Genomic DNA, 22,443 nt, shown 5'->3' on the forward strand with positions numbered 1-22,443 from the left:
TTACTGACACTTTCATTAGAGATTGCATAGAAATCCAATCTACCTGCAAAGTACACCATTAGTCATTACCATTATTGAAAATAATCATGTTTATTAATAGATCAGTAAAGAAGAATTGTACTTAGCTTTCTAACGAGTGTTTTTCTCTTACTAGTTGACTAGTAGTTAATATTATCCACTCCACTGTGTTATTGTTACTTACTTTTTTTTTTCTTGTTAGGAGGATCTACAAAAGTAAATATAAGTACGACATTACTAGTATTAAAATCTCGATATCATAGATTATCTCCTTTTCGTAATCAGCATTATTGTACTTCAATTGTTAGCTTTGTTGATTAATTATCACAGCACTGGATTTTTTTTTTCTCATGAGTAAAATTTTTTAGATTGTATTTATATATTTTTTAGTCCAATATTAATTATAAATTATCTCATAACTTAGGCTTGGGCATAAAATCCAAATCCAAAAATCCGAACTGGAAAAATCGGATAAAAACCAAATTGATATTGAGAAAATAACCGATCAGTTTTTGTTGTCATTACTTTTGGATATCGGATTAAATCCGATCCGAACCGATATCTAATAGATATCCAAATATAACCGAAAGTATAAGAAACAACTTTATAAAGATAGATGTATACGTAACTATATACGATATACATGAATCATAGATATAGATATACACACCTAACTATATACAATATAAATGAATCATAAATATACTCCTATTTCTACGTTATTGTTTACTTTGGTTTTTATTTTTTGTCATTGAAACGGTCTTATGTCTCACTTTGGATGTTAGTATGTCGCACGTTTATGTATTAGTATATTTTTATGTTAGTTTGAACTTTAAACTTGTCATTTGTCGCATTTCTATTTTTCACATACTCGGTTAGTATAGTTTTCTGGATACAATCGGATTAAAAAATATCTGAATAAAACCTTATCCAATAAATTTGGTTTAATTTTGGTTAGCGACAATATATCCGAACCGATCCGAAATTTGAATTATCCGAACCGAAACCAATTCAAAGTTTTTAAATATCTGAATGGATGTTAGAGCCAATATCCAAAAAATCCAAAATCCAAAATATCTTAACCGAATCCGATCCGATATCCGAACGGCCAGGCCTACTCATAACATCAGTTCTTCCAATATATGGACCAAATACTAAATTTTCCACTCTTATAAAATAAACTAAGGATCTGGTTTGTATTGTTGTAAAAAAAAATAAGGAAAAGACACAATAATAATAAATAAATAAAAAGCAAAATCTACCATACTGTATATAAAATGCAAAATTATGAAGGTGTGATTTTCTGGTCACCGTCTAATTAGGAAGATTTAAATTTATGAATTATCATCATAAATACACCTATATTTATGTATGTACATATTTTCAATTTCCTAAAAGAAATTACTTGTCAATTTATTTTTATCAAAATTTTAATTACTTTAAAACGAATTGAAAAAAAAAAACAAATTAAGCGTGACTTAACAAGAAAATAAAATTAAAATTAAAATTAAGAAAAGTGTTTATCGGGGTTTTGAAGAAGCTTGTTCCGTACACCGCTTGACCGTTTCTTTTCTTCTCCTCGATTTCTTCTTTTTCTCTCTCCCTCCTCGCTTCAGTGTTTACGAAGCTATTGCTTCCTCTCTGAGCTCTCTCTCTCTCTCTCTCTCTCTCTCTTATTAAAAAACCAACCTTTTAGTTTAGTGTTTTAAAAAAACCCACAATCTGGGAGAGTAAAAGGGATCAAAAGACCAAAAATGTTTTACTCGCAATGTCTCGTGTCGAGAAATGGACCTTTAGGAGCTATTTGGGTCGCTGCCTATTTCTTCAAGAAGCTTAAGAAAGCTCAAGTCAAAGCTACTCATATACCTTCCTCCGTTGGTTCGTCTCCTCCTTCACATTGTTCCTTTTTTCCGTTCTAAAGATGGGATTTTTCTACCGGTGTAGACTTGAAACAAGTGATCGATTGGGTGAAAGCTTACAGCTTTATAGTGGAAATTTTACCTGAAATAGCAAATTTAGGGTTTTGTTTGTATCTATTGGCAGCGTCAATTACAGATCACTGTTGATATTTTTGGGGTTTTTTTCTATCCTATGTTAGTTGTTTTTGCTCATCAGTTGTTTGATAAAATGCCTGAATGGACCTCAGAGATTGTGTTCAGTGATATTTTTACAGACGCTTTTAAGTCTGAATCCCTAGTATCAATCTGCTTAGTTTCATATAAACGTAAGGCTTGAACAAATGTATCTTCTTTGCGTATCAGAATGCTTTGTTCAACATTTAGTTCGCTTGATCTCTAAAGTCCTTATATTTCGAGAAAGATGGGTTTTTTTTTAATAAGATATGACATTTCAAGAACTTTTTTTTACTCCATTGCCGTTTTTGATTATGTAATTCTTCTGGGTTTCTTTTGGATGCACAGATCAGATCTTGCAAAAAGAGTTAGATGCGTTGACATACAGGGTTTTAGCATATCTTCTGTTGGGTGTTGTAAGGATATATTCCAAGAAGGTGGACTTTTTGTTCGATGATTGCAACAAAGCTTTGATCGGTGTAAAGGAGTTTGTGGCTAAGGAGAAGAACAGAGAAAAGACAGCTGTGCCATTGCCTGCATCTACTGGGTGTTTTTCCATTGTTTTGCCTGAGAGTTTCGAACTAGATGCTTTTGAGTTTGATCTTGGGATTCTGGAAGATTTTCATGGGTATGCTTTTGTTATTCCTATACAGAATGTATATTTCGCAGAGATTCTTTCATAGTCTCACTTTTTGTTTCTTCTTTTTTCTCAGGGGAAATGTTAAGCCGCAGGAAGATATCACACTTAAAGGTAATTTAACTACTGAAGTCATTTGAAGTGAACCGCCTTATTGTTTATGTACTAATACCAATACACTGCAATGAAACAGATGGAAGTCAGGAAACCGAGAGTATGGACATGTACTCGATGGAAAGGGTATGGCTTCTCACCTTATAGACTACTGACTGTCTTAACTGTTTGGTTTTACTACATCGTATATTGACATTATTTCTTGATTTCATTCCTTTTTATTCAATTACTTTTGTGAATATACATGTTATAAACATTAATGCTTTGTGGAGTTGTAGTTTGACATGGATGATGACCTCATGTTTACGTTTCATGAAACTTTCTCTGCCAATCAGAATGAAACCAAGCAGTAAGTACGATATTTTTTGGTTCTATTCATGTAATCAACAGACGCAATCCCAACTTTATGAGTAAACTTGTTGTTGCAGTGAGAGTTTCGCTCGTGATATGGACGTGGATGCAGAAAATGTCAAAGATACTACTGAAGAAGCATCAGTCAGAGTCACAGAAGCGGAACCACTGGATGATTCTAGAGATCATGAGAATGCATCTAGGCAAAGAGAGGATCCAGAATCAGATGAAATTCTTGTGGAACCGCAAATGTCCGAAGATATAAGAAGAGCTCAAGAAGAACATACAGTTAGAGAAGCCATATGTACCATTGTGCGGGGTCTAGTGGATCCTCATGAACCCTCAGGAGATAATCTACACAGAGATGGGCACGCAGAGAGTTCAGAATCGGAAAAACCCTCAGTGGAAACAAGTTGCGCAAAGACGCAGCAGAGCGGGTCCCTCCTTTCTGAATGCGAAAGTCTTGAAGCGATTCACGGAACTGAGGAGCAACCTTCTGGTGCCACAAGAATCGATGGGGAGAAAGAGATCCCGGCAATTAGTACTATAGAAGAACGAGAGCCAGAACGAGAACCAGAACCAGAACCAGTATCTCTGACTGGTTCCAGAGACTTGCCAGAAGGCATGGAGAAATGTCGAGGCAGTAGTGAAGCGGAAATGATGAAATTTGAGTTGTCTCATGGGTCTCATAAAGAGCAATCTGAGACTCCTGAAGAGAATCTCAATGGTTCTGAGAAAGACTTTCTCTCTGACATGACTGTTTCAAAGGACCCCAGTAGAGGGTTTAATGCAACAGATATTCCAGTTGCTGTCACTCCAATAACACCTTTGCCGTTGAAAAAATCTGGAGGTGCATGTTTGTTTAGAAATATGAGCTTCAGAAATTTTATTTAGTTATGATTTTAACGTGTTAACCTATACTTTGAAATACAGGGGAAACAAGCCCTCAGTTCTCGATCATTCCTACGCCGGCTGCAAAGGAGTCTTCTCGGGTTTCACGGAAGAGAAAATGTCTGATAGATGATGAAGTGATTATTCCGAACAAGTAAGAGAACTATTTTGTAAATATATTCATCTGCAGAGCTCCATACAAGTGTGTAATATTTGGTACTTCTGTTATTGTAGAGTTATGAAGGAAATGATAGAGGACTCAAGTAAATTGCTTTCAAAACGGAGAAACGTATCTCATACTGACTGTCCTGAGAGGAGAACCAAACGTTTTGCTGCACGAAGTTTCTTGGACCCTTTGATTCAGTGTAAGTAAAACCTCATAATTCGCTTTAAATTGATTTGTATTGCTGTGTTTGCTGATTGTTGTAATCCCACAGATGGTTCTGTGGAACTCCAGTCGCTTTTTTGTCAGCCCATCAAGCTTAAATACTGGGCAACAGATGATAAAATTACCAGACGTAGGGAAAAGTCTTCTCGTTTAACTGTCAGAATTACTGGGGATGTTTTATCTTCTGATCAGACTCAGAATGCTCAAGAAATTATGGAGACTCCTCAGGCTGCTGCTCTTTCTGGGCTGAAAGTGACAGTAGGAAATATTAACGAGGTTCCGGTTGAGATGGAAGCTAGTTCCACAGCTTCTGGAAATGCTCATCAACCAGAAAATGCCGCAGAGACAACAGTGAAGCATTCAGTTATTGCTCCAGAAACACCAGTGAGAACATCAGAGCACACAGGGATTGCTCCAGAAACACCAGTAGTCTTCGAGCAAGTAGAGATTGCCCCTGAAACGCCTGTCAGGGAATCAATGTCGACAAGATATTTCAAGGACCCTGAGACCCGTTATAAAGAAACCAGACCTGCAAGTCCCTTCACTTCCTTGAATGAGCACCCGTCTGTGTATTGTGTGGAAAACAGAGATCTTGATACGATTTTAATGAACGACGAGGTACCTATGTTGCATCATTACAAGGCATTGATAGTTCTTTTAGCCTATTCGTAGCAAAAGGAAAGCTTTTATAGTTCTTTTAGCCTATTGTATTTAATTACAAGGCATTGATTTTTGTTTCTGCTTCAGCAGGTGAATGCAGATGAAAGACAGGACTTGCAACAAGGTAAAACCATCATATGCAGAAGATTTTTGAAAACATATGTAGCTTTTGAGTGAAAAGTTTCAATGATGAAAATATACACTACTTATGTTGGGACCAAATCTTGTCTAAATGTTTGTTTGTTGCACGTCAATTATCGTGATGTCTTCTTACTATGGATGTTTTGATTTGCAGAGACATGGTCAGCAAGAACAAGGTAATAGATTCAGACTTTCGATATCAATCTCTCTGATTTGCTTACATTTAGATGATTATCCTTGTTTTCTAACTCTAGATTGTACAGGAATGTGGCGAAATTCTTGGAAAAGACATTTACGGAGCAGAGGGAAAGAGAAGAAGAAGAGAAGGTGAGTTTGTTGCAACTGTGTAGAGGAAGAATACAGAAGGAAAGTGCAAGACTCTTCTACGAGACTTTGGTATGTCCAATTTTTTTCACGGCTCATATTTTTCACCTTTTTTACACCGTCTCCACGAAAGATCTAAGATGGAGAAATTCTCTGAATTTTGATTTTGTAGGTGTTGAAGACCAAAGGGTACTTGGAAGTGAAGCAAGATAGTCCATATAGTGATGTTCTTCTGACGCCATTCACTAGACAACAAAAAGCTTGTTGAAAATGACTATTTTCTTTACTTAGATTCCTCAGATTCCTTCAGTTAGGTTTCTGACTAATGTTGTTAGCTTTTTAGTATCTTTTAACAAAGTAGCTAGTTTTGAGTTGTTCTTTCAAGTTAATTTTGAGTAAGAATGATTGACGATCTAAAGTAGACAATGTAGTCTAAATCTGACCTTTAAAACTACTTTTCATTTTTCTCGTTTGATTTATTACGTTCTTCTCTTGTCACGATCCGGAATCTGATTTAGGGGCAATACAACCTGGTGTGGTATTTGAAAGATGGCCATGTTATTAGGGTAATAACTCCTTTAAGTCCTTAGCCTTCTTCTATCTGGTAGTGTTAACAGTTCTTGTAGAAGATTAGAACAAGAGATTTACAATTTACTCTCTCGATCAAACACAATGCTTATGAGTAATGACAAAATCTTCCTGGGTGGTTAAGAAAGGCCATACGCTTATTGGGCTTATATATGTTCAATTTCAAATCCACCAAAGGGACCTAACATCATCATCATCATAATCTTAGGTCGTCGAACTTTAACATATCTCGCCGGAGCAAATACTGTAAGGAAGGAAGGTACAAAGCGTGTGTACAAAGGAAGGTACAAAGCGTGTGTTATGTAACCCTCTCACAGGACATCATGTGATCGTACCTGAACTTGAAGGTCCTTCGTATAGCTGTCTAGGGTTTGATCCGATAAGCAATGAATTCAAGGTATTGCTCATGGGTACTTGTGATTATATGGCTTGTAGTGATTTAGGTCATTATGTTTTGACACTGAGAGGAGGAGAGTTGAGGTGGAGGAAGATCCATTGTCCTTTTTCCCATGCTCCTATGTGTGAGCGGGTTTGCATCAATGGGGTTTTGTATTACTTATCTCTACGTTCCCATGACCTCTCTTATGTGGTTATTTTCTTTGATGTTAGATCTGAGAGTTTCAAGCTCGTAAACACAGAGTGCCGTTTTAATTGCCCTTTTCATATTCTGGTTAGCTATAAGGGGAAATTATGTGGGATTAGGTTGGATTATGATGATGGTTATTATTCTGGTGGATTACTCCTTCAGTTGAGTATGTGGATTCTAGAGGATGTCGATAAGCAGGAATGGTCAAAACATGTCTACTCTTTGCCGGTTGAGAGTGATGTTGTTAAGTTTGACCGCAAGCTTTCTGTTTCTGGGATGACTGCTACCGGTGACATTGTTTTGTCCATGATTTATGCGTCTAAACCGTTTTACGTTTTCTACTTCAATCCGGGGAAGAACACTCTCAAGATTGTTGAAATCCTAGGTGTTGGAGCTGATAGTGATTACAGAGTATATGCCTTTGTAGACTATGTAGAGGATCTTAGTGTTAACGGTGCAATGCAACTCGACTCAAGCGTCCCTTTACATTATAATGCGGAAGCTAGTATCGTCGTCTAACCTATCCAAGTCGTCTCAATCTGTGAAGAACAACAAGGAGCAGAACAAGTAGGATTCATTAGCTAATCTGCTCTATCACTCTGTTGGCTTAGCTAATTTATATATTGTTGTTTTCAGTTTGTTTTTCGTTTTCTTTTAGCTCTATGATTCTGTTGGCTTAGAGCAAGTTTATCGGTAGTATGTTAGTAGGGGGGTTGTTAAATTTTATATGAATTAATTGTGTGTTTTTTTAAATATAAGAACCCATGATCTCTTAGATAAAATTTTCTTATTTATTGGTAGGTCTTATTTTGGGTCTCTTATTTTTGAAAATATTGTTTTTTAAAATTTTTAAATTTTAATTAGAATAGAAGTGGTATAAATGTGTAAACATTTAAGATTTTATAAAATTAGAAAATAATGCATTTTAATTAATTTTCAAATATACACAACATAATAAAAATATTAATACATATTACAACAGAAGTGCAATTTATAAATAGAGAGAATGATTAATTTTAGTACTGATTTACTCCAAATTTTGCCCAAATATTCTCAACCAAATCATGTTGCAAGCATTTATTTTTTTCACTCCACTTGCTAAAGCTTCAGAAGAATGGATTTTCCTCATAAGAAAACGGGTTTTTGTGCTATTTTAATGAATGAAATATGACTACATCACGCAGTCATTAAAGCCTCATATTATCAACCGTGTCGATTGATCTAACTCACACTCAAGTCTGTGTTGTAAGTTGTAACTAATCGTCTCTTAAACCATCATTTCATTCTTATGTTTCCGTCATTACTCATAATAGAACTCAAGTTGGGATTATTCTCCAATCTCCATGAAAAAGAAGCATTTACATAACATGAAAAGATCAACAATAACACTATCATCCATGGGACTGATGATCATAACAAAACAACAGTTATAAAACTGAAGCAGAGCGATGTGGTTTATTCAAAGTTCCAACTGGCTCTGCATCTCCAATATAGTCTTAGCCGACTTCTGCAGCTTCTCAGACTCATCATCAGTCATATGCACATTGGTCACAGCGACCACACCATTGCGTCTAAGCAAAGCCGGGAGGCTGAGGAAGACATCACCCCCATCGACACCATAAAAGCCACGAGCAAGAACCGTGACAGGATGGATCTTGCGCTGGTCACGGAGAATAGTGCGAGCCAGATTAGCAACAGAATAACCAATGGCCCAAGAAGTGTAACCCTTGAGTCCAATGACTTCATAGGCGCTACCAACTACGCTTTGGTGGATGTCCTCAAGGGTTTGTTTCTCGTAAGCAATCTGTTGCTTCTCTAGAAAACTTAGGACAGGAATCCCTCCAACACTTATGCTCGACCACAATGCCACCGAGCTGTCTCCATGCTCTCCGACAATAAATGCCTACACAAAACCAACTGATCGTCTCAAGTCTCAACAATACATTATGATCATCGGAGCTATTATCACCTGATCAGTGATCACTCCTTAATTGCAGTATAAAACCACTAAAGCATAGGTTTTTATCATACAAAATCACTCCTTAATCAGTATTTACCAAAAAGCACAAACCTTTTATCAATCATCTAATCCCAATTGAAACTAAAAAAATATATAAAATTGAAGCTCCAACACAAAACTGACCTGTACGTCCTGAGCATTAACGTCGAGATGATCTGCGATTAAGAATCTAAACCGAGAAGAATCGAGGTTATTAGTACCAGATCCAAGCACCCGATTCACCGGGAAACCAGAGAGCTTCCAAGCAACGTAAGTCAAAACATCAACAGGATTAAAGAAACATCAACAGGATTAAACCATCACTTATCAATCGGATAATACTACAACCAACCCACCATAAACTAAACACAAACATTACAAATGGGATCAAAGAACCCTAATTTTTGAAGAACAAACCAAGAACCCTAATTTCTAGAACAAACATCAGACAACCCTAAGTTCAAGCAGATCTCTGCCGATTCAAATCGAGACTTTGATCGGGAGAAAGAGAGACTTTGATCTGCAGATCTTCCTTTCTCGGATCGAGACTTTGAACGGGAGAGAAAGAGAGAAGTTTATCGGGAGAGAAAGAGAGAAAGAGAGAAAATTAATCCGGCAAAAAAAAATTTTTTTCCCTTTTCTATTATTCTGTTGGCCAACGAAAATTTGACACGTTGCAGTCTCTTATGAACGATTTCGGGTTGTAATATAAGAGAGTCTCTTCTTAATTTTCTTTTCTTTTGATTTAATTTTAACCCACTAAAAATCTATAAACCCCCCTTACAACCCCCCGATAAACATGCCCTTAGCTATTTTTGTCACATATGGGGACATTATATCAATAGTCTGATTGTTCATTTGATATGTTTACCATATCTTTCCCTGTGGTTTCCTCTTTGGCTCTAAAAATCGGTCTGATCCGAATCTTCTTCTTGATTAATCGTGGCCACCTGATCAGGGACAAAAAAATTTAAGAAAGCTAATCCTTAAACAACGAAACAAACGACAAGATTCATCGATTTTTGAGGTAGGACAAACTTTTAATATTACCTTGCAATGGGAGGATAATTTTACACCATAGAAGGTGATATTGACATATATTGTCTGTAAGGATACATAAGGAAAGTGCAAGACTCTTCTACGAGACTTTTGGTAAGTCCAAAAAATTTTACAGTCTCATATTTTCACCTTTTTTATACCGTCTCCTTGAAAGATTTAAGATGGAGAAACTCTCTGAATTTGATTTTGCAGGTGTTGAAGACCAAAGGGAAACTTGGAAATGAAGCAATAACATCCATGTAGTGTCAGTAGTGATGTTCTTCTCACGCCATTCGCTAGACAGCAAAAAGCTTGTTGTAAATTGGCCAGAGACAATGTAGCTTTTGAATTATGAAGGCTCAATTTGACCTTTAAAGTTTAAACTACTCCTTTATTTTTTCACCTTTAAAAAAAAAAAAAAAAAGTAAATTGACTATGAGTATCTTTTCTGGGACTATGGTTAAAATAAAATAATAATTTTTTTTAAAGTGTCTTTGATCAAATAATTTTGATTTGCTAAAACGCCCAAAGAATATTTATTATATAATATCGATTTGATAATCTAAACTAAAAAGCATGTAAAATTTTGTGTTATAGATTTAGTTCAAAAAATACTCTGGTGCTTATTGATTATAATTTATATTAATTTGTATTTAAAATATAGTTATAAACTCAAAATTATCAAAATGTTGAGGATGACTTGTAGTTCTTCGATAATAATATTAATGGTACTAAGAAATAGATTAAAAGATCCACTTAATTTCTGGAGTGCGCAATCTATCTGAGTTATAGCTAAATGGAGCATTATACATCACCAACTGTATACATAAAAATATGTTCACCTCACGTGAATACATACCATGAGAACGATTACTTTCACAGTTTCACAACAAAATACATTGTCTTATCACGCAAACTATTCGATATACTATATATTTAACCATTTTTGAAAAGATATTTTAACTTAAATAAAATATCTTCAGCTGTGTATTGTATTATATGATAATTTTTTAATTTAAAAACTATATTATTTTTAAGAATGACAAATGTTCTATTTAAGTACATTATAACTACTCTGAAATAACATTATATCAAATTTTTACGTTTGGCTATAAATTTATGCAAATTTTTTTTATTTTTGTCAAATTTAAATTAATATATATAAAGTAAATTAATTTAATATATTTTCTCGAGGTTAGAAACTTTTGTTTAAATGTGATTGTGGCGGTGTGACGAGTTAACATGGTGTATCATGTGGTTTGAATCACATTCCAGAGAACAGATAGGCCAAACTTAAGAAGAACCGTCGACGATCTCTGAATCCAGATTATTTAGGATGTTCATGAACACTTTCTTCACCTTTCCAGATTAGGGTTTGGTTCATGAAGATATACGAGAACTGAATTTTTTTTTCTGTGAATTTTCATAAAGAGGGAGTACAAATTCTTATATTTCTGACAACAAATTAATATTTTGACGTAAAAAGTTATGATATTTTAATAACAAATTAATATTATGATCTTTTCATATTTTATATTTTAATAATACTTTAGAATGAAATTAATTGATCTTTTGAATATTAATATTGTATTTTTTATTCCTGACAAATTTAATTTATATGATAATTATAACTACTAAAAAGAGATTAAAAATGATAAGATATTTTTTATTTAAATTATTTTAAAAAAATGAATTGATATTTTGGCATAAAAAGATGTGATATTTTAAAAACAAATTAATATTATAATCTTTTCATATTTTTATATTTTGATATTACTTTAGAATTAAATTAATTGATCTTTTGAATATTAATATTGTATTTTTAATTTCTAACAAATTTAATTTATATGGTAATTATATAACTACTAAAAATACATTGAAAATGATTATATTTTTTAGTATAAATTATATTTAAATTTAGTGAATATAAAAAATAGTATATTTAAATTTCAAAATAATGACACATGTCAAAATAATACAACGCTACTTGTCAGCCTCTTAGAGCATGATTTTCAAGAAACTTTACTTCATTATATAAGACTAGATGATTACCCGCGCTATGCCGCGGGTTTTCTTTCCTTTTATTTTTGTTCTATTTATCATTTTAAATGTCATGTTTTGATGATTTGATCATTGTAATTTCTAGTTTTCTTATTATTCACTAATGCAATTTAAATTAACATATGAACAACTACTCTTTATATTGAAGTATTTTTCTAGCTAACAACTTTTTTAATAATATCACTCAAACAAAAAACACATCATAAGATTCGTTTATAACCTTGTTTCGCTGGAAAAGAGATAAGCTTTGTTAGATCTTATAATGACAAAAACTTTTAATCAAACAAAATCATAAACAAAGCAATTTGCCACACAATTAGCTTACTGAGCAATGTTGATTTTATTTGAATTTTTTTTTAATGTCTGCTCATTCTTGTGTGATCTTCTCCTTTAGAGCTCAATCCTTTCCCTTCGTCACAACGTCTTTATATAAGATGAAAAAGTTCAAATTTAGTTAATTGTGATATTTTACAATTAAATATGAACAATTATGAATGAATTATTAACTTTTGTAATGGAAGACGTAACGAGGCTATATGTTTTGCTATATGTTTTAAAGTTAACATTAATTATGTATTGCTCATTCGCCTTCCTTGGTTAGTCCCGTTTTTCTGTGAGGTGCTGAACCCAATCGACAAGCAAGAAATGAACGGAAAACTAGATATGTGGCAGATGCTGGAATGATGATGTGGCATTCATATGGAGAATGTTAGCCAACTTTCATATATATGACTAGGTTTTGAACCCACGCTACGCGTGGGTTTATTTGGATATATTTTGGTAAAAATTATATATGATTGATGACAGTTATGAAATATTAGCTTATATAAAATTTTAAATTACAATTGATTGGTGAAAATTTTACTTTAAAAAAATACAAAAGTCACTTATGTTAAAAATTCAAATCTGACAAAAGAATCATGAAATTATTTGGACGTCCAGGCGAGGCGGACCGAACTGGTAACCTAGCATATCTTAAACTTTTTTTTTGACCATCAGACAAACAAAACATTTTTATAATCATGAATTAATCTTAATTTCCCATATTTAATTGACCACAACTATCTATGTCTTCGTGATTTATTTTTTCATTATATTCTTGCTCTTCATATTCTTTCTCATCATTTTCATTGTCAAATTTTCATGATAAAGGTCATCGTTACTTTACCGTCGGGTTCTTCATTATATTCTTCTTCTTCCTCTTCCTCATCAGCTTCCTCACATTATTCCACTGAATAATTATTTAAAATCTTTTTTTAAAGACTACCACACAACTTGTTAACCCATCAAACTCTAATACCAAAATCATTGCCTCTTGTCTCGTAAAATTTCAATTTTACGGACTAGCTTAGTCACTACATGCACCCAACTATTGATACTTTCACATGTATACTTATTCGGCTTTAGATCCACACGTATTGAAACTTTTCAAACCAATATCCTAAATACTACAAAATTGCAAATTACTTGTAGAGAAAGTAAAATTAACACATGTATATCTTTATTCTTTAAACCTCAAAAATTAACTCAAACAACATCAAATCAAGATCTTGCGATGTCAATCCTTCTTCCTTTGACCCAAAAGATAATTTTACAGAAACAATATCAAATCATCTATAAAATCATACATAAAAACATGTTTTATATTTTTGAGATAAAATATTAATAATACTTAAACTTCTTATAGAGTTTAAATATTTATAATATTTTAAACTTTTTATGGAGGTATTTATAATATTTTTAAACATCCTATAAAGTTTAAATATTTATAATATTTGAACTTTTTTAAAGTTTCAATAATTTTAATATTTTAAACTTTTAAAATTTCAAAATTTAGACGCCTGATAAATCAAGCTTCCTGCTCATTCGTAGTTCGAAGCATAATAGTCTTATTTATAATGGTTCTCAGCCATTGTCTAAATTTTTCTAGCCGATGTGGGACGTTGTAAATACACTTATTTATAAGTATTTTAATATAGAAATTTAACATAATTTCAAAAATGTTAAAGATTGGTCGTTTAAAATAATTCTTAATATAGAAAATTCTAGAAATTGTATAAAATGTTAATAAGTGATATGCCAAATCCCGATAGGTTGTTTTAAATCCCATGTGGACGACTTAAGGAGCTTAAAGCTCCTACTTTTATAGCTCCTACTTTTATTTAGTATAGATTTCCACAAGTTCTAGAAAATGAGAATTTCCAATGAGCAAGTGAGATTATCAGGTTTAATTAAGACCCAAGATATATGGGCTTCCTATTGTTTTCTTTAGGCCTACGACTCTAATGAGCTTTTCCTGAATAATATTATTATGACTCCTTCCGTTTTTTTTAAGTTGTTATTTTAGAGTAAATTTTTTGTTTCATATTACTTCCTTTTGTATTTACGAAGCAAATTTATAAATCAAATTTCTAGTTTTGTTTCTACTTTTTAGCTTATTAATTATTTATATCAAATGAAATAGTATATTAATGAAATATAAAAAAGAAAATTTAATTGTTTTCTTAATCTATGTGAAATCACCTAAAATGACAAGTAATATGAATCTTAAATAAATTAATAATCTCTCTATTTCACAAAGAATGTCATTCTAGAGTTTTATTTTTGTTTCACAAAAAGTATCATTTTACATTTCTAACGACACTATTAAATCATCTATGCACTTCTTAATAGTTATTGATGATGAATTGTAAATTCCAAGAAAAACAAATTATTCCATTTGTCCTTATAAATCCATTTTTAATGATTTTTGCACATATTAAGAAAACATATTAAAAACTGATTTTACTTGCTTTATTTTTGTGATTAACAACTTTAAACCAATAGTATTCAGTTATTCGTTTTGAAGTTTAAAATTTACCATTTAATTACTTCCTCCCCCCACTCTTTTTTTTTTCCTCTGTTTCACAAAATATAATTTTCTAGAATTTTTAATTGTATCACAAAGATTGATTTGATGTAATTTTATATCAATTAATGCTAGAAAATTGTAGATTTCAAGATTCATTAATTAAAAATTTAAAATTTTGATGAACTACTAGTGGTTAATAGGTATGAGAAATATGTTATTAAAAATGCATTTACAGCTAAACATTAAATGTTTTCTTAATTTATATGAAAATCTTAAAAAATCATCATTTCTAATACAGAGGAAATAATTGATTTTCTAAGCTAATTTTTTTGTTCTATAATACATGATTTTCTCACATATCAATGCAAAATTAATTGTTTTTATTGTTAAAAAAATTTATATTATGCAGATTATTTTTTATTGTTTGAATTGTGTTGAATTGTGTGTAATTAGATATCGAATGATGTTTTTGTTCAAAATAAGCAAAAATTAAATGATTTTTTAATGTTTAAGCACAACTCTAGAAAATCATATATATAAAAACGGATGGAGTATTAAAAATGAATAGAAAACCTAAACTTTATATTTTTTGTAATAATTTTTGTTTTCTAGAAATTGGATTAATAAGGAACGGATAGAGTAAATATTATTGCTTTAGAGTTATAAAATTTTGTAAAACACTAAAAAATGATGCAGTTGTAATGAATTTTGAATGGGTTTGATTAATATGTGTAAAAGGTCTAAAGGTTGGATTAACTAGGACTAGGAACAGAGGGGAAGTGTATTTGGTAAACTTTATCAGCGTTGCAAGATCACAACTTTCTTTGTTGATTAATGGACTCTTTGAAAAGAAGAATATATTAAAATCACTTATTATATAATTCGTGTGTCGGCGGCGATCCTCAGTCTTGAGTAGCTTTCTTCTTTCTACTTCATAGTGACTTTCTCCTCTTGATTTGGTAAGATCTGATTGATAAGTTTACTAAATCCCCACAATTTTAATTGAGATCTTCTCTTTTGCTTGTTTCGTCAGTTCATTATTGGACATTTTTTCTGTTTGTATTATTTTGCATTTCTACTTTGGTATTCAAGATCGTATCTTAAACATCATACAATTGTATTTGCAGATCCAATCAATCATAGGTTCCAACAATATAATATGGTACAACTGGTGAATTGATGCAAAATATTGAAGTGTTGTAACGCTTAAGATGGGATCCGTATCGCTAAAGATTGGCGATGGAACCGCAAGATTCAGTCGATCAACGCTCTTCTCTTCCGCCATCAACCTCCTCATGCTCTTCTCTGTAGTCACTACAAACCTCTTCGCACTATACGCCTTCTCGTCTCATTCCCAATCCAACACCACGCAACATCCTCTTCATTCCAACAACGTCTCTTTGGTTTCTCAGCATCTCTCACTCATCCTCCGAGAAATCGATTCCTCCCACCGCACACTCTCTCAGATGGAGACAAAGATGGTCGGTTACGAATCTCTCGATCTCTCGCATCCTGAAGTCCCCCAAGAGCTTAAACTGTTCCTCCAACAACATCAGCTTCCTCTCGGCAAAGACTCTCGTACTGGTATCACACAGATGGTTGCATCTGTTGGACATTCCTGCGAAACGTCTCTAGATTTGTTATCTCAGTATATGTCGTACAATGTCTTCGACAAGTGTCCTGATGATTGGAGCCTTGCACAGAAGTTGATTCTCCGTGCTTGTGAACCGTTGCCACGACGTCGATGTTTGGCTAAAACTGTACATAAGCCAGGTCTCGCTACGTTTCCTGATTCGTTGTGGAGACCTGTTAGTAACGAGAGTGTTAACTGGAGCGGTCTTGGCTGCAAAAGTTTCGATTGTTTGAGAGGTAAGAAACTGAACCGGGATTGTGTTGGTTGCTTTGACCTAGCTAATACTAGTCATGAGAAGGATAGGTTTGTTAAGGTTAAGGTGAAGACTGATTTCTTGATAGATGATGTTTTGAGTTTAGGCCATGGGAAGATCCGGATCGGGTTCGATATTAGCAGCGGCTCAGGTACGTTCGCTGCTAAAATGGCTGAAAAGGATGTGAATATAATCAGTAATACATTGAATATAAATGCTCCTTACAGCGAGTTCATAGCTGCGAGAGGTGTTTTTCCGTTGTTCATGAGTTTGGAGCAGAGGTTACCGTTCTATGACAATGTTTTCGATCTCATTCGTGCTTCTAGTGGATTGGATTTAGCGGGTGGTAGTAATAAACCTGAGAAACTGGAGTTCTTGATGTTTGATCTTGATCGGATCTTGAAACCAGGTGGGTTGTTCTGGTTGGATAATTTCTATTGCGGGAATGATGAGAAGAAGAGAGTTCTTACGCGTTTGATAGAGCGGTTTGGGTATAAGAAGCTGAAATGGGTTGTTGGAGAGAAAACTGATGCAGCAGAGGTTTATCTCTCGGCTGTTTTGCAGAAGCCTGCCAGAGTTTGATTTGTTCCTATTTTTTTGGTATTTTCTCATAAAGGTTATTATTAAATTTTGAGCTCATTATATTTTTTTGAAATGTTTGATTGATTTCCAAGGGACAACCAGAAGTTTGCATTTTTGTTTTGATAGTTCTGTAACGTTTGTTTGTAGGATTGTGTAGTTTGTCTGGTTTTGTCCTAACGAATCTGGTCTAAATTCTTCCCGCAATTTTCAAAGTTAAAACAAAATCGAGTTCACAAGAGAAGTAATTTGGTTATGACCAATTTGATGTATCAGATTTCAGGTTTGTGTTATTTACAAATCTAATGACTAAAGGAATGATGCCATTCAGATTTTTAAGTTCAAACCTTCCACCAGTCGACAATTATGCAGATTTTGATTTCTATGCGATTCGAATTGTAACAAAATCATGTTTCTTGATATACACATGAGAGGTTGTAAAACCACATATTTTTATTAAAACAACCCGAGACCGGCTTAGGAGACAAACAAACAGAAATGGAAATGATACAATCTCAAAATCATGTGTAAACTATGAGGTTAAAAAAGAAACTTGACTTCTTTTCCCTCATTAGACTCTCTAAACGATAAATAAAGAAACATGTCTTTGGAGACAAAAAGTGGGATTTCACCACTTCATCCCTTTCAAGATTAATGCTTATTATCCAGAGAAAAGCTGATCTTCACGGGATTAGTTCACGACGTCGAGAACAAGCTTACGGGATTTGAGTACTGACCATTTCAGTCTCCTGTAATATGCAGCTTGAAGCAGAGCCAAAGACAGTAAAAATATCCATTTGAAACCCATCTGCACACACACAAAACCAACGTTAACAGAAATCTAAGCGCAAAGAGTCGGATCACCGAATTTTGCAAGTTCCTTTTGGGTTGGTTTAGGGCCAACATTACCGTTTTGAATACAGAGAAACAATACGCCCTAGAACATATAAGTCAAGTTCATGTCTCATAATAGCAGACTACGTAGTATCTAGAATGCTTTACTGTTGGCCTGGGATTAGCAGTCTAAGGACAAGAGCGGTGTTGTCAGTTGTGGTCAACACAAACATGCAACTACGGGATTCAATCTGCTAAACCGAACCAAGAATCCGAACATGGATAAAATGGTACAATATTTTTTCTATCTCTAAACCAAAATCCTACCAAACCAATCTAGACTATGCGGTTTTAGTTTGGTTACAAACTTCTAAAACTGAATCTGAAAACCAAATGACCGGAACCCCGATATAGACACCCCTACTGCAATCTTGTATATATAGAAACGACAGCTAAAACAATGGAATCACATGATCAAAGAAAGAAACTTACCAATTTCCTCTCTTCCATTTCTGGTTCAGCTGCCCAGGACAAGAATGATACAACATCTTTACCCATCTGCATTATATTTACACAAAGAAACATTATAGACTATTACTAACTCGAAGAAAGGTCAAATTTGATAAAGCTCTATGGTCTGTAATTCTTTTCTTAAGCAGAGGAAAACTAACCTGTGCTTCTGTTGCAGGAGTTCCATCTTCATATTCCACAGCTTCATCATTAAGCATCTTTGGCATAGCGATTGCTCCACCAGGGAAATAGGGATTGTAGTGTAACCCCTCTCTAATCTGTACCGTTGTCACATGATCATTTTTAACATCCAACAATCTATAGTTGTAAATTACAAGTGTTAGGCGAAAATAGGAGAGAAATTTACCGAAATTCCAGCAGGAGGGTCACGGTAACCAGTCAACAGAGCAAAGACATAATTTTGGCCATTGTGACGTGCCTAGCAGAACCAAACAAAGCTGTTTAGATCACAGACGATGAGTTAGATACAAGTAAACAAATTGAGTGAAATAGCACAAGACCTTAGTTACAAGACTTAGATCAGGTGGATACGCTCCTCCATTGGCGAACCTTGCAGCTGATTCATTTGAGTATGGTTGAGGAAGCCGGTCACTGAGTTTACCAGGACGGGTGAACATCTCACCCTCATCATTTGGTCCATCAACAACCTCGATTTCAGCTGCCATTGCCTTTGCCTCTTCCTCTGTGTAGGCAACACCAACCAAGTCTCGGTACGAGATCAGAGACATCGAGTGGCAAGACGCACAGACTTGCTGATAAACTTGGTGACCACGACGAATCCTGCTCATAACAAATCAACGCCGGTCTCGAATTTGTCAAGTTTTCAGCTTTAGTATTACAATTAAAAGAATATTGGAGACAAAAGTGTAGGTTGAATAAACACTCACGAAGCATGGTCATATGAGCTGAGAATGCCTTCATGTGGCCAAGGGTAGTTTGGACACTCCAAACCATGTTCGGCCTCATCAGCGGATGCCACAGTAGAAAAACTCAACAACCCTGTAATACCAGCACCCATGAGAGCAAACGCTTTAACACCAGCAGACCCAGCATCTTCATTAGCTTTCTTCGAAGACAACCATGACAATACCGGAGTTGCCTGTGGTGGATTGATAACACAGAACAAATGAACAACAGTAAGAAAAACCAAAAACAAAAATGGCCAGGACCAAGTAGCTAAGTATGCTTAACGAAACAAAAGTCTACTCTTTTCATACTCTCTAAGCACAAATCAATATGTCTAAAGCTGTTATATTCCAAAATCTCCAATGAATTGTATACACAAGAACCAAACAAAACCTATGACTTCTCTATTCAAACAGATCCTTAAAAGATGTTATAGGGAAAAACAAAACTCACGACTGATTGAGATTGAAGTTTCCTTCTAAGAAGCTGCTGGATAACTCCACCTCCAACCATTTGATGAACACTTTTGTACCAATCAACCTCGCTGAAACAACAAAAAGAGACGATTCTCAACCATTTGGTGCCATTTTACACATACACACGATTTTCGAAACAAGAAAAAATGCGTAGAGCCCTAGAAAAAAATCCGATTCTCTATATAGATCCAGTAAACAAAAATCAAAAGAAGAAATGGCTGATTCGGATATGAGATATGAAGAATCGAGGAAAAATTATAAAGACTCACAGTGAAAAATGAAGCAACGAGATCGGCGATTGACCAACACAAAGGAGGAAGAAGAAGAAGTAAACAGATACCAGAGAAATTGTATGTCTTCCAGATGACGCGACTGTGACACTGACACACAACAACTTGTAATTTTTCAATTTTTATGGGCCTAATATCGTTTATTAAAGCCCATTATAGGCCTATCCGTAAACCCCAACAAAAAAAATATATATATCTGGAATACTTTTCGCTGGGTACCGTACCAAAATATATGAAACTTTGAGGGAAAACTTTGAGTGATGAGTAACCACAGTAACATTCCTACGAAATTAATGTAGGTTAAGATTATAACATAATGTTATTAACATTCTAGTCTTGTTTACTAGTTTGTGTGTGTATATAACTATATATGTTCTTTTCACGCTTTGCACTAAACTCGGTTGCATGATTTAATTAGCTGCTTTTGAATACAAGAAGGAAGTAACATGATTGTAGTACAATATCCAGAGGATCTAGCAATTAGCATAGCTTGTGCTTTAGAGTCAGTTTCGCTAATTGTTGATAGCTAGGCAAAATATATTTATTACACGTCTATTTACCGGTTTAAAACCACTTTTATTTTGTATCCAACGTACGATTCTTCGTCAGGGAAAGGATTAATGCTTATAAAATATTGAGATCTATGGTATCAAAGTCATTATTGTCTAAGGAATCTAGACCACAAAATTCCTGACCGCATAGGTCATGAATGCATTTCTCTGGTAAAAAGAAGCAACTCATGGTGGATATATATAGTCACATTTCAAACATATCTCTTTACCAACTTATCATATATGACATAAGCAGAGTCATTAAATTTTTGCAATCATAAACTGTGTCTCGGCAAAGGAATCTAAAGTCACCGAAAATAATTTTACGTAAGATGTCAACGGAGCTTTTTCTACATATTTTCAAGCTATGATACATATCTTTCTTAACATAAATTGATTGATTGAACTTGTAAGTTCTTAATTTAGTGCTTAAAAGGTAAAGATATATATTATATATTAGGGGAAATGGGATCTTTTTGTTGAATGTCTCGAGTGTGAGTAATTTGAATGTCTTACGTGTTTTCCATTTATGTGAGACGGTTAACTTGAATAATGTTATCTAAGTCCTCTCGTAGCCTTTATAAGAGCTAGATAATGATGCTTTAATTTATTGTTGGAATTAAGGGAATGCATAACTATATATATGAGTACGTACGTAGAATAGTCTAGCGATTTTTGTACCTAAAATAAATGCTAAGTGAGTTTATGGGATGAGAGGCACCTCCTGAGCGGCATCTTAACTCCATATATATCATATCTAACAAAAAAAAAAAAAAAAAAAAATAGAGGTTCCATTTGAGACAATTTCCTTATTGCTAATTGGTCATCAGTGCCTAATCTATACTATTAAAAGGGAAGCATTATTTATAAGGCAAAATAAATTCTAAAATATATGACATAAAATGACCCTGAATAAATTAAAAAGCATATAATACAAAAAGGACATTAAAGTAATTTAAAACGTCCAAACGCGCGGATCCGTCTGTGACCCGGGATTCATTAATTCGGGTTATGTATACTGTGTTCGGAGTCAGATTAATTATTCCCATTAACAAACAAAGTCTCATTCAGAAAAAACAATCGGTCCTTGAATTAGTTAAACACGTCCGGCCCAAACGAAGGAGATCTAATAAGGCATTATCTAGAGTCCTAATAAATACAATAGTCCAAAAATCTCCAATCTTTCCAAACATAACATAATTTTTTAAATAAGAAATAATAACTAAAATATCGTCAACTACTAAGATACTGTATTCCTAAAAAAAAAATTCGAATATCAATAAAAATGGAAAAACAGATCTATACTTATGTCCCCATAGTCACGCAAAAATTAAGACTTTTCTAAATATGTAAAATTAACAAATTTGCAAAATTATCGTATGTCAGTAATAATGAAAAAAGAAAACTATACTTGTGTCCCCACAGTCACGCAAATTAAGGCAATTCTAAATATGTAAAATTAACAAATTTGCAAAATTATCGGCTGCAATGTTTCTAATAATAACAAGAAAATATTATATTTAGGAAATATCTTAACAATAAATGAACAATTAAGAAATTTATAAAATTTTTTAAGGTGATTTTTGTGTATTATTAATTTGTGTGCTTTGTTTTTGTAGATGGAAAATTTTGGTTCAATAATTTGGACTTGGGAATCAAACTCATGTATGT

The 22,443-nt window shown here is 33.6% G+C and overlaps 4 protein-coding genes and 1 pseudogene across 10 annotated transcripts; 3 read left to right on the plus strand and 2 right to left on the minus strand.

Moving 5' to 3' along the window:
* The first annotated feature begins 1,482 nt into the window (after window positions 1–1,482).
* On the plus strand, window positions 1,483–6,073 carry LOC104732727 (sister chromatid cohesion 1 protein 2). Of its 2 annotated transcripts, none has more exons than XM_010452308.3 (13): window positions 1,483–1,896; window positions 2,439–2,718; window positions 2,804–2,841; window positions 2,921–2,967; window positions 3,120–3,190; window positions 3,270–4,042; window positions 4,126–4,237; window positions 4,318–4,448; window positions 4,521–5,089; window positions 5,222–5,255; window positions 5,427–5,448; window positions 5,536–5,668; window positions 5,769–6,073. In XM_010452308.3, the coding sequence occupies exons 1-13, from the start codon at window positions 1,773–1,775 to the stop codon at window positions 5,862–5,864; spliced, it is 2,430 nt and encodes an 809-aa protein (XP_010450610.2). In that variant the 5' UTR covers window positions 1,483–1,772; the 3' UTR covers window positions 5,865–6,073. The 2 variants fall into 2 exon arrangements, with proteins under 2 accessions (XP_010450610.2, XP_010450609.2); XM_010452307.3 differs by having other exon boundaries at window positions 1,488–1,896; window positions 5,219–5,255.
* A 535-nt stretch (window positions 6,074–6,608) lies between these two features.
* On the plus strand, window positions 6,609–7,289 carry LOC104733930 (F-box only protein 12 pseudogene; annotated as a pseudogene).
* A 746-nt stretch (window positions 7,290–8,035) lies between these two features.
* Window positions 8,036–9,072, minus strand: LOC104732728 (L-lactate dehydrogenase A; the record flags this gene model as incomplete). Its single annotated transcript, XM_019233388.2, has 2 exons — window positions 8,036–8,673; window positions 8,914–9,072. Coding segments are annotated over 2 exons (603 nt in total), but the record flags the coding sequence as incomplete, so codon positions are not given.
* A 6,329-nt stretch (window positions 9,073–15,401) lies between these two features.
* Window positions 15,402–17,411, plus strand: LOC104732730 (putative methyltransferase At1g29790). Of its 6 annotated transcripts, none has more exons than XM_087478012.1 (4): window positions 15,474–15,678; window positions 15,847–16,588; window positions 16,712–16,756; window positions 16,833–17,411. In XM_087478012.1, exons 2-4 carry the CDS (start codon window positions 15,931–15,933, stop codon window positions 16,841–16,843), a joined length of 714 nt encoding a protein of 237 aa, XP_087334138.1. In that variant the 5' UTR covers window positions 15,474–15,678; window positions 15,847–15,930; the 3' UTR covers window positions 16,844–17,411. The 6 variants fall into 6 exon arrangements, with proteins under 6 accessions (XP_010450611.1, XP_010450613.1, XP_087334138.1 ...); XM_087478010.1 differs by having other exon boundaries at window positions 15,536–15,678; window positions 16,694–16,756; XM_010452311.3 differs by having other exon boundaries at window positions 15,412–15,678; window positions 16,712–17,411.
* A 169-nt stretch (window positions 17,412–17,580) lies between these two features.
* On the minus strand, window positions 17,581–20,332 carry LOC104732731 (cytochrome c1 2, heme protein, mitochondrial). The gene is made up of 8 exons (XM_010452313.3): window positions 20,201–20,332; window positions 19,909–19,999; window positions 19,437–19,648; window positions 19,050–19,329; window positions 18,896–18,967; window positions 18,690–18,806; window positions 18,511–18,576; window positions 17,581–17,992 (listed from the first exon to the last, which is right to left on the minus strand). The coding sequence occupies exons 2-8, from the start codon at window positions 19,966–19,968 to the stop codon at window positions 17,876–17,878; spliced, it is 924 nt and encodes a 307-aa protein (XP_010450615.1). The 5' UTR covers window positions 19,969–19,999; window positions 20,201–20,332; the 3' UTR covers window positions 17,581–17,875.
* Between the last annotated feature and the right edge of the window lie 2,111 nt (window positions 20,333–22,443).

This window comes from Camelina sativa, chromosome 12, assembly GCF_030686135.1.
Source record: "Camelina sativa cultivar CO46 ecotype springtype chromosome 12, ASM3068613v1".
Taxonomy (NCBI): Eukaryota; Viridiplantae; Streptophyta; class Magnoliopsida; order Brassicales; family Brassicaceae; genus Camelina; species Camelina sativa.

What these genes read in the sequence shown, in the direction of transcription:
- LOC104732727 (XM_010452307.3), top strand. Translation starts at nt 1,773, where the DNA reads ATGTTTTACTCGCAATGTCTCGTGTCGAGAAATGGACCTTTAGGAGCT. An exon ending in GGAAGATATCACACTTAAAG is followed by an intron (nt 2,842 to 2,920) that starts GTAATTTAACTA and finishes GCAATGAAACAG; the next exon opens with ATGGAAGTCAGGAAACCGAG. An exon ending in AAGACAGGACTTGCAACAAG is followed by an intron (nt 5,256 to 5,426) that starts GTAAAACCATCA and finishes TTTGATTTGCAG; the next exon opens with AGACATGGTCAGCAAGAACA.
- LOC104732730 (XM_010452309.2), top strand. Translation starts at nt 15,931, where the DNA reads ATGGGATCCGTATCGCTAAAGATTGGCGATGGAACCGCAAGATTCAGT.
- LOC104732731 (XM_010452313.3), bottom strand. Translation starts at nt 19,968, where the DNA reads ATGGTTGGAGGTGGAGTTATCCAGCAGCTTCTTAGAAGGAAACTTCAA. An exon ending in CTCCTGCAACAGAAGCACAG is followed by an intron (nt 18,577 to 18,689) that starts GTTAGTTTTCCT and finishes AATATAATGCAG; the next exon opens with ATGGGTAAAGATGTTGTATC. An exon ending in AAATGGAAGAGAGGAAATTG is followed by an intron (nt 17,993 to 18,510) that starts GTAAGTTTCTTT and finishes GTGTGTGTGCAG; the next exon opens with ATGGGTTTCAAATGGATATT.